This window comes from Chiloscyllium plagiosum, chromosome 7 (assembly GCF_004010195.1).
Source record: "Chiloscyllium plagiosum isolate BGI_BamShark_2017 chromosome 7, ASM401019v2, whole genome shotgun sequence".
Lineage (NCBI taxonomy): Eukaryota > Metazoa > Chordata > Chondrichthyes > Orectolobiformes > Hemiscylliidae > Chiloscyllium > Chiloscyllium plagiosum.
In genome coordinates this window covers 107,301,051-107,311,963 of record NC_057716.1, presented here as the reverse complement: position 1 = coordinate 107,311,963, position 10,913 = coordinate 107,301,051, and the positions used below count along the sequence as shown (strand labels likewise).

Genomic DNA, 10,913 nt, shown 5'->3' with positions numbered 1-10,913 from the left:
TTCCGATGCCACTCCCCCAAGTCCCTCCTCCCTACCTTTTATCTTAGCCTGCTGGACAAACTTTCCTCATTCCTGAAGAAGGGCTAATGCCCGAAACGTCGATTCTCCTGTTCCCTGGATGCTGCCTGACCTGCTGCGCTTTTCCAGCAACACATTTTCAGTATTAATCCAGGGACCCAGATAATGTTTTGGAGACCTGGGTTTGAGTCTCATCAAAACAGATGGTGGAATTTAAATTGGGTGGCATGGTGGCTCAGTGGTTAGCACTGCTGCCTCACAGCACCAGTGACCCAGGTTTGATTCCAGCCTCAGGCGACTGACTGTGTGGATTTTGCACGTTCTCCCCGTGTTGCGTGGGTTTCCTCCGGGTGCTCCAGTTTCCTCCCACAGTCCAAAGATGTGCAGGCCAGGTGAATTGGCCATGCTAAATTGCCCCTAGTGTTAGGTGCATTAGTCAGAGGGAGGAGGGTCTGGGTGGGTTTCTCTTTGGAGAGTCAGTGTGGACTTGTTGGGCTGAAGGGCCTGTTTCCACACTGTAGGGAATCTAATCTAAATTCCATAAATATCTGGAATTAGGAGTCTAATGATGACCATGAAATCACTGCTGATTGTCAGAAAAACCCATCTGGGTCACTAATGCCCTTTAGGGAAGGAAGCTGCCATCCTTACCTGGTCTGGCCTACACGTGACTCCAGACCCACAGCAATGGGGTTGACTCTTAACTGCCCTCTGGGTAATTAGGGATGGGCAATAAATGCTGCCTGAGCCAGAGACACTCACATCCCACGGAGACATTTTTTTAAAAATTAGGAATGGACAATATCTGCTGGCCTCGCCAATGTTTCCTACATCCTGCAAGAGAACTTAAAATTATGAACATCCTCAAACACACTACCATCAATAAAATGTGATCTCTCAGACTCTGAGAACATATCATTCTCAGTGTGTTCACTCTCAGTTTTTCTAATAATACATTTAGAGTCTGTCACTAACCCTGTTCCCAGTGAGAAATTCTAATCTTATCAGGCTGGCAAACCAAGTGTTCTGATGGTAAATCTGTTTGTTCACAGCTATCAGATCTGGAGAATGATAAGGCGAGACAGAACAACGACCTCAGAGATGCAAAGAACGAGTTTGCCAATTGCTCTCGTTATCTGCAAAAGCTGAAGTCAGACATTGATGGGCTTCAGAACCAGGTATGAATTAAATTCACCGACCAGAATCCAATCCATTCAATAGCCAAAGGTGGGTCAGAACTATAGTATTAACACAACATTGCAACCAGAGGTGTCGAACTGAAACTGGGTACAGTGTAGCCTGGATAATCAGTAACTGTCAAAAATATCCGTGCTGTGCCTGTCCTGGGAATGTTTGATGGGAGACAGTGCAGAGGGAGCTTTACTCTGTATCTAACCCTGTGCTGTCCCTGTCCTGGGAGTGTTTGATGAGGACAATGCAGAAGGAGCTTTACTTTGTATCTAAGTCCATGCTGACCCTCTCCTGGGAGTATGCAATGGGAACTGTGCAGGGGGAGCTTTACTCTGTATCGAATGCCACGCTGACCCTGTCCTGGGAGTATTTGATGGGGACAATTTCAAGATGGCTTCACTTTCAAATTGAAAAAGGTTTATTTTCAGTTTATTTCAGCATTAGGGGAGCTTTACTCTGTAGCTAACCCTGAACTTCATTATCATAATATTTTATGTGTGGATGTGTTCCCTAAATATTCTCATGTATTAGAATGAGAGTCATAGAGCAATAGCGATGTACAGCACGGAAACAGACCCTTCTGTCCAACCCCTCCATCCCAACCAGATATCCCAACCCAATCTAGTCCCACCTGCCAGCACGTGGCCCATATCCCTCCAAACCCTTCCTATTCATATACCCATCCAGATGTCACGGTGGCACAGTGGTTAGCACTGCTGCCTCACAGTGCCAGAGACCCGGGTTCAATTCCCGCCTCAGGCGACTGACTGTGTGGAGTTTGTACATTCTCCCCATGTCTGCGTGGGTTTCCTCCGGGTGCTCCGGTTTCCTCCCACAGTCTAAAGATGTGCAGGTCAGGTGAATTGGCCATGCTAAATTGCCTGCAGTGTTAGGTAAGTAAGGGGTAAATGTGGGTAAATGTAGGGGTATGGGTGGGTTGAGCTTCGGCGGGTCGGTGTGGACTTGTTGGGCCGAAGGGCCTGTTTCCACACTGTAATGTAATGTAATCTAATCTAATCTAATCTAAAATGTTGCAATTGTACGAGCCTCCACCACTTCCTCTGGCAGCTCACAACATGCACATGTGAAAAAGTTGCCCCTTAGGTCTCTTTTATATCTTTCCCCTCTCAACCTCTCACGAGGTTGCCTATTTACCCTATCCATGCCCCTCATAATTTTGTAAATCTCTATAAGGTCACCTCTCAGCCTCTGACGCACCAGGGAAAACAGCCCCAGCCTGTTCAGCATCTCCCTATAGTTCAAATCCTCCAACCCTGGCAACATCCTTGTAAATTTTTTCTGAACCCTTTCAGGTTTCACAACATTTTTCCGATATGAAGGAGACCAGAATTGCATGCAATTTTCTAACAGTGGCCTAACAAATGTCCTCTTCAGCTGCAACATGACCTCCCAACTCCTGTACTTAATACTCTGACCAATAATCTACCTGCGACTCCACTTTCAAGGAGCTATGAACCTGCACTTCAAGGTCCCTTTGTTCAGCAACACTCCCTAGGATCTTACCATTAAGTGTAAAGTCCTGCTAAGATTTGCTTTCCCAAAATGCAGTACCTCACATTTATCTGAATTAAACTCCATCTGCCACTTCTCAGCCCATTGGCCCATCTGGTCCAGATCCTGTTGTAATCTGAGGTAACCCTCTTCGCTGTCCACTACACCTCCAATTTTGGTGTCATCTGCAAACTTACTAACTGTACCTCTTATGCTTGTGGCACTCCACTGGTCACAGGCCTCCAGTCTGTAAAAAAAACCCTCCACCACCACGCTATTCCATACATGTACCACCCTCTGTGTGAAAAAGTTGCCCCGTAGGTCTCTTTTATATCTCTCCCCTCTCAACCTAAACCCCTGCCCTCTAGTTCTGGACTCCCCCACCCCAGGGAAAAGACTTTGCCTATTTACCCTATCAATTCTCCTCATAATTTTGTAAACCTCTATAAGGTCACCCCTCAGCCTCCAATGCTCTAGGGAAAACATTGTTTTAGTTCTATTGTTTTAGTTTAAATCTAGAAGCTTGAATCTGATTCTTGAAGTCACTTAACTTATGATTTCATTTGAGTCAGGATCTGTGAAACTAGCTCCAGTAGATCAGCAGTTGTTGTGGGATGTTGCCGGATACTGGGGTTTAGCTTCTCTGATCCGAGAGAATCCGAATGGTGTCCTTCCATGATGCTCCATCCCACTCACTCTGCTATTGGGTCCCTCAATCCTCCTGGTACCCAACTTCTACTGATTGATTGGACAGTGCACAAGCCCTTCCTCACATGATTAGAGGATGATTTAACTATTGGCTAAAACATCCAGACTTTGAGAATATTCTCAATATTTTGAAGAATATGTGAAATGATTCAGAGGAATGATTGGCGAGGGGGTGGGAGGGGATTTTTCTGATATGTTAATAACATAGAAAAATGTTGCCAGGCATGGAGTTGAAGAGTGAGTTGGGTGGAGATGTGAGGGTGGAACTCATCAGGCGCCTCTTGCAAACAAACCAGCAGACTAGAGAGAATGGCCTCTTGCTGTACTGCAAGAGTCTATGGCTTTTAATTTCCTCACTGCAGGAGATTCATCTCTGCTGCCTGGGGACTCCGGTCCTGTGGTTGGTATTAGCATTCTGACTAATATGTTGCTGTCACACAGCGTGCCTCCCTGGAGTCTAACATCAGGGATACAGACGAACGTGGGCAGATTGCCATCAATGAGGCCAAGCAGCATATCCAGCAGCTGCAGGAAGCTCTGCGTAAGATTAAGACGGATATGGCCGAACAGATGCGTGAGCACCAAGAATTACTTAACGCCAACCTGGCGCTGGACATGGAGATTGCCACCTATAAAAAGCTCCTGGATGGAGAGGAGGAAAGGTGAGTACAAGACAACTATCCCCACAAAGAACTCCCATTTCTCTCACACCCTTCACAAGATCCAGGGCAATTCAGAGCACTTTCCAGCTAATGACAAACTCTGAATGATCTTACTAACAGTTGCAATGTAGAAAAAGCTGTAACTAACAGATCCATGGTGAGATTCCAAAAATAGCACCCAGGTAACCTTGTTTTTTTATATTCATTCACGGGATGAGGGTGTCGCTGGCTAGGCAGCATTTATTGCCCACCCCTATTTTCCCAAAGGGCAGTCAAGGTGCAGGAGTGGACCATTCGGCCCTTGAGTCAACCACACTGGGCCTGGAGTCACATGTAGGGCCTGGAGTCAACAAGGTTACCAGACCAGGTAAGTATGGTCGTTTCCTTCCCTAAAGAACATTAGTGACCCAGATGGGGTTTTCTGACAATGGATTCACGGTCACATTAGACTTTTAATTGCACATTTGCATTGAATTAAAACTCCACCATCTGCCATGGAAGGATTCGATCCCAGGTCCCCAGAACATAACTGGGTCTCTGGATTAACAGTCCAGCAATAATACCAAGAATTTCTCCAAAATATTTGTCTTCATTTAAGGCAAAGGAGACCTGACCTTCTGAAACAGATTCCGGAGAGTTTAGAGGGTGAATTACCCACTCCTTTGGTTTGGTTGAAAAATACAGAGCACAGGGCATGCACGTTGTCATGAACACAGCTGATGTTCATACTGGGCAAGTTCAACTCCAGAGTGAAGCCTCTCTTGATGGACCTGAACTTTGCTTTTTATTTTACAAGCCAGAGGTCATTTTTGTTAATAAATATTTTTATTGAAAGAAAAGCTTTTTGAGATTTTTTTGCAAAATTAGCTCAAAATAGTGTATTCCACTTTACAATATAAAGCAACATCAAATATCCACCAATATCCTTAAGCTGTTCAGGGAGAGGTGGGCGCTGCAGGGAATGGAGTACTTTATTTCCCCCTCCAACTCTATATTTTGATTTAATCCCTGCCCTCCCCTTCAATGTTTGATCACACAGCATTGCCCTTTGAGGTGAAAAGCACTGCTTGTCACTGGCCACTCGGGTACTTTGCTTCCTGGTGGTGGAAACTGAATAAAGATTCATGCACCTTGTGTCTTTCACTAAAAAAAAATAAAGCAACACCAATATAAAATTAAGAAAACTAGCTACTAATCTGTTATACAAACTACCAAAACACAAAATAGGATATCATACATTACTAACAATAAACAAAGAAAGGAGAAAAGAAAATAAATAAGTAAATAAATAACTAGATACACATTCAGAATAAATTTATATCAAGCCATAACAAAACCCATATTTATACAGTATTCCTCCTCCCTGGAGCCCCGGAACCCGCCAAAACCATTCCCACAGTTAAGCAAAGGCCTAAACAATATGGCCAATATATCTGTGTCAATGTAGTTCAAAAAGGGCTGCCATGTCCTATAAAATAATTCCATTTTATCGTGCACCGTATTCGTAAGGAAGTCACGGGGGATACATTCCATAACTATCCTATGCCAATTTGAAAGTCCTGGGGGACTTTCAGGTACCCAATTTACTAAGATGTTTTTCCTCGCACAAAAGGAAAGGATAGTGAATAATTTCCTCCCGTATGCATCTCGAGAGGGGAACTTTGGAGAGCCCAAAAGAAGAGACACTGGGTCCAGCCACAGGTCTTTTACTGATCACATTCACAAGGTTCTGCCAGTGTACGTTTAGCACACAGAATCCAACGCAAGAGAAACATGAATTATATTACTTTATACAAAAATGTTGGAAAATTTTGATGACAAGTTCCTGCTATTCTTTATGTCCCAGCGATATCATTCTGAACACCTATACCTCAGTGAAGATTCACCACTAGCTCCACACTCAGGCTTCTCTCTCAGGCTGGTACAGTTGCAACCAGCTTCCTTTGAGCACATTTCTTTCAGTCCATATCTTGGATCACGTAGATAGTGTCACTAGGCACAGGGGAGAACGTGCAAGCTCCGCACAAACAGTCGTCCGAGGGTGGAGTCAAACCTGGGTCCCTGGTGCTGTGAGGCAGCAGTGCTAATCACTGAGCCATTGTGCCATCATAGAGTCTTAGAGATGTACAGCATGGAAACAGACCCTTCAGTCCAACCCGTACATGACGACCAGATATCCCAACCCAATCTAGTCCCGCCTGCCAGCACCCGGCCCATATCCCTCCAAACCCTTCCTATTCATATACCCATCCAAATGCCTCTTAAATGTTGCAATTGTACCAGCCTCCACCACTTCCTCTTATAAAGTCAACAGGAAAAGCTGTTTCCGTTTGGTGATGGTACAAGGACCAGGGGACACAAGGCATATTTTGGGCAAGAGATGCCGGGGGCAGAGAATCTGCAGAGAAGCTTCTGGCACAGCGAGGAGTTAAGAGTAGATCTCACTGCCTACATGAGAGCTGCAAGTGAAGACAATGTATGGTTTTGAAAGGAAACTGGCTGTGCATTTGAAGGAACTAAACTTGTTGGGGGCTGGAGGGGGGACATGGGACTCGCTGGATTGTTCTACAGAGGGTCAGCATGGCCTCAAAAGGCTGAATGGCCTCATTCTGTGCTGTAATGCTTTGACTCATGGTTCTCAGGTAATGTTAGTGTGGTATCAATTTCACACTGTCCACTCATTTTGATCAGTTCCCACCAGTCAGATCAGATGATCCTGGTACGATGTTACAGTCCAATAGCAGGTCAGAAATTCCCAAGTATCTATCAGTTGTGTCATTGTCTTCATTGATTCCATTCCAGAGACGGAGTTCCAGCCAGTGGCACCATAACCCGAGTGGTCAGCTCATCATCGGTCAACCCAAAAGGAGCATTTGTCAGGAAAAATTCAAAATTCAGTAAGAGGAGAATATTTTACTCAAACTTTCAAATTCATCAAATTAAAGAATGTGACCGCCCAGGGTCTTCAAAATTACAAAACACTTCATAAAGGCTTAATGGAAAGAAAATGTTTCCAGTCATGTAGGAAATGGGCTGAAGGGCCTTTTCTGTATTGTGTGACTCTGAGACCGGAGATCCCAGTCCTTTCTTTAAAAGAAAGCGATGGGAAGGTGATTGGTATCAACACATTGAAGGGAAAAGCCAGATAAAGTCACCAGGGAGAAAGGAATACTTTAAAAGGGAAGTGTAACGGAAGGGAAATGAGAAGGTGACAGGTGGTTCATGTAGTTCAGAACTACCACAGCATAGATGGGCCAAATGACCTATTTATATAATATTCCATATTATTCTTAAGATATTTCTGTGTTTTTTGCAATGCTTGCTGTAAAAGGGATATAGAGGTGAACGTGTAATAAGATTAACAAGCAGAATATCAGAATTGAGGTTAGGATGATCACAAAAGATCACGGAAGTGCACCATTTGGTTAAGTGAATATCATTACCTAGTGCCAATCTCCTTCTATCTCCAATGAAAAAAAATAAACCGCCTAGGGCTGTTTTCCCCTCTGGAAAAGTGAAAGCTGAGGGTGACCTGAAACAGTCTTGGTTAGGTAGACATAGGGAAGATGTTTCCCTTCGTGAGAGACCAGACCGACGTTAATAAATCTCATGGGAATTCAGGACAAACACCCTTATCCAAAAATGGGGTCTTGCTTCCACAGGGAGTGATCGAGGTGAATAGTGTTGATTATATTTAAGAGGGAAGCTAGAGAAAGGAATACTGTAAAAGGATAGGGTGACGGGGGAGATGAGGAGATGATGGTGCAGATAGCCCAAATGGCCTATTCCTGTGACATTCCACAACATTCTAAAGACATTTCTGTGTGTTTTTAATCTCACAATGGGAGAAGACCCTGATGAGAAAGTGCTGGGCCGAAGGACCCCAGAGCGGTGGGAGGAGAGCAGTACAGCCCCTCGGTTATTCCAATCCTGAGCAGATTCCATGGGTTTGAGTCCATTCAGTGATTTGTGTCTCCACAATGATTAGGGTTGGGCTGGAGAGCTAAAGGATCAGGGAAGATTTCTTATTAATGTAACAACTCAGTTTAAAGAAATGAAAGGTGATCTTGGATAAGGTACTGAGGGGGTTTGACAGGATGGATGCTGAGAGGATGTTTCCCCTCATGGAGGATTCACGAAATAAGGGGCACAGTGTAAGTAAAAAGGGTTCTCCCATTTTAAGATGATGATCAGGAGAGAGATTTCTTTTTCTCAGGGGGTCATTCTCCTTGGAATTCCATCCTCCAGAAAGCCATTGAGGATGGGTCATCAAATACAGCCAAGCCTGAAGTTGGCCAGATGCTGGTCTGGCCAGTGATGACCACATCCCTTGAAAGAACATAATTAAAAAACAAACTAAAGAACTAATCTTAATGTGACGCAATGTCCCATGAAACAAGCCTGAATTCACATGTTCATATACATAGAATACTGTTACTAAGTGAGGTTGACTGTACTCCATCCCATCAGCTGAGGCCCCATTATACAACAACAATGCAATTGTGGGACAAATCTTTACAATGAATCTTTATTAATTAGTTCACCACACACTCAGAGGGAAGCCACTGCTGTGGGTAGTAAAACTCTGTATTCCCAGCATGTGGACTGCAGCGGTTCAAGAAGGCAGCTCACCACCACCTTCTCAAGGGGCAACTAGGGACGGGCAATAAATGCTGGGCCCAACCAGTCACACCCATGTCCCACAAATGAATAAAAGATAAACCTCCGAGTCCAGTCACCCCCTTCCTGTGAGGATTCTCAATGGGAAATGTGGGTTTGGACAGAGTTGGTATTGTGTTAGCGCTAGTCCGACTCAGGGTAGTGTTTCTGTCAGACAAGAGATAGACTGAACAGTGAGCAGTCATGGATCTTGTATCTGGTGATGTGACTGGACACTGTGTCAAACTGAGCTCCTCTCAATCAGAAAAATACTGTTGTATCTTTTTCAGTGACTTAAGATCATTCGGTTTCTGTGGATGGTTTGGAAGGGATGGAAATGAGAATCAATTTCTCTCTGATCGAAGAGCCTATCACTGACAGTTCACATGTGAAGGCCCACCCTCCACATCATCGCCAGCAGAGAAACAGCAAGACAACAAACTGAATCTTTCTCTCGTTCAGATCTGAGTTTTAATTATCTTTGAAGTAAAGATTGTATATTGAATAAACTCTATTTAGGGTAATGCATTGCTAACCACTCACCATTATAACACTTCTTACCTGTTTATTTTGTCTGACTTTGCTTAGTTCTCTGTACCCTGCCCCTGTCCATCCAAATCCCCAAGTACAGCATCACAGACATTTACACCCTTGCCCCTGGACCACTCTCCCTCACTCCTACCGACCCACTCTCTCCCCCGCTCCCAATCCCACACTGTCCTCATGCCGTCCCATTCACTCTCTCCCCATGTCCTCTGTCTCACGCACTCTCTCCCCCATGCTCCTCAAACTGTAGGACCCCCTCCCCACCCCTCTCTCCTATCTCTATAAGAGCTGGGTTCAATATTCATTTTTGAAAAGTGTAGTTACCACTTTATGGCAATTGTTTCTGTGCTTTCTTGTGTCCTGTACTTATCACGTTGCTTTGAATATTTGTTAAAAGAGGTTTGTGGTGACGTTTTCTTGTGGTGATGAGGGGAAAGTATTTATTATTGCTGGGGGGTATCATGGAATAAACAATTCAAACAAAGCTTTACCTTTGTCTGACTCACATTCAAGATTCAGAGTTCATATTTAGATTGTAAGGGCAGCGCACCCTGATAGGAAGTGGCTCTCATTCATATTGGTGCTTTCAGCTGGCGATATCTGAGTAATCTGCTGAAGACTTCACCAATGTCATGTCTCTCTCAGTTGGTGAGTGTCCAGTTCATCCTTTAACTGATCTGAACCAGTCACAATGCAGTAGAACCTTCCCCAGCTATGGCCCCTTCAGCCTCACGACTGACCTGTGACATTCTCACCCCCACATCCTAAATTCTGCTCCCCCTACCCATCCCCATATGATTGACCCAACCTTCATCCGCAATCAGACTGCTGGGGCTGCATTGGAGTTTATAGACAATGTGATCCTCATCTCATATGTCATGGATGGCATCCTTTAGGGGGTCAGTGGGCTGGTCTGCGGGAACCAGGTGGCCACTGGGACCAGGCTTCTGAGGGTCCCCTAGGTTATCTACAGCTGCCTCTTTCTCTCACCCTCCAAGAGAAATGAGGTCCTCCTCCAATGCTGCCTTCAGTGATGCTGTTAAAACTAAAGTTGCCATTGGTTACGGAGGGATCAAATGTAGTCAGGGACTTTTTAAAAAATATTTATTCATGGGATGAGGATGTCACTGGCTAGACCAGTATTTATTGTCCATCCCTAATTGCCCTGAGGACAGTTAAGAGTCAACCCCATTGCTGTGGGTCTGGAGTCACATGTAGACCAGGTAAGGATGGCAGTGTCCTCCCCGAAAAGACATTACTCAATCAGATGGGTTTTTAATAACAATTGACATTGGTTTCAGAGTCCTTGTGTAAAATTAAAACTGAGATCGATAAATTCTTGATCAGTTGGGGAACAGAGAAAAGGCAGGAAAATGGATGTGGGGATTGTCAGATCCAATTGAATGACGGAACAGGCTCAAGGGGCTGAACAGCCTGCTCCTGTTCCTATTTCTCATGGTCTACAGTTTCATGGTCACCGTTAGATTCTGAGTGGAGGTCTGTTGCTTGATGACTGGTTTGTGATGCAGAATGACACCAACAGCATGAGTTCAATCCCTGCTCCAGCTGAGATTATCATGAAGGAGTCTCCTTCTCGACCTCTCCCCTCACCTGTGA

The 10,913-nt window shown here is 44.6% G+C and overlaps 1 protein-coding gene across 1 annotated transcript in view; it reads left to right on the top strand.

Moving 5' to 3' along the window:
• Positions 1 to 9,483, top strand: part of LOC122551851 (keratin, type II cytoskeletal 8-like) — a 30,749-nt gene extending 21,266 nt beyond the window's left edge. The window contains exons 6-9 of the mRNA XM_043694379.1: positions 1,071 to 1,196; positions 3,871 to 4,091; positions 6,894 to 6,988; positions 9,041 to 9,483. Of these exons, the coding sequence (XP_043550314.1) occupies positions 1,071 to 1,196; positions 3,871 to 4,091; positions 6,894 to 6,988; positions 9,041 to 9,048 (450 nt within the window). The 3' untranslated portion in view covers positions 9,049 to 9,483. The remainder of the gene's footprint in view (positions 1 to 1,070; positions 1,197 to 3,870; positions 4,092 to 6,893; positions 6,989 to 9,040) is intronic.
• Positions 9,484 to 10,913: the final 1,430 nt, after the last annotated feature.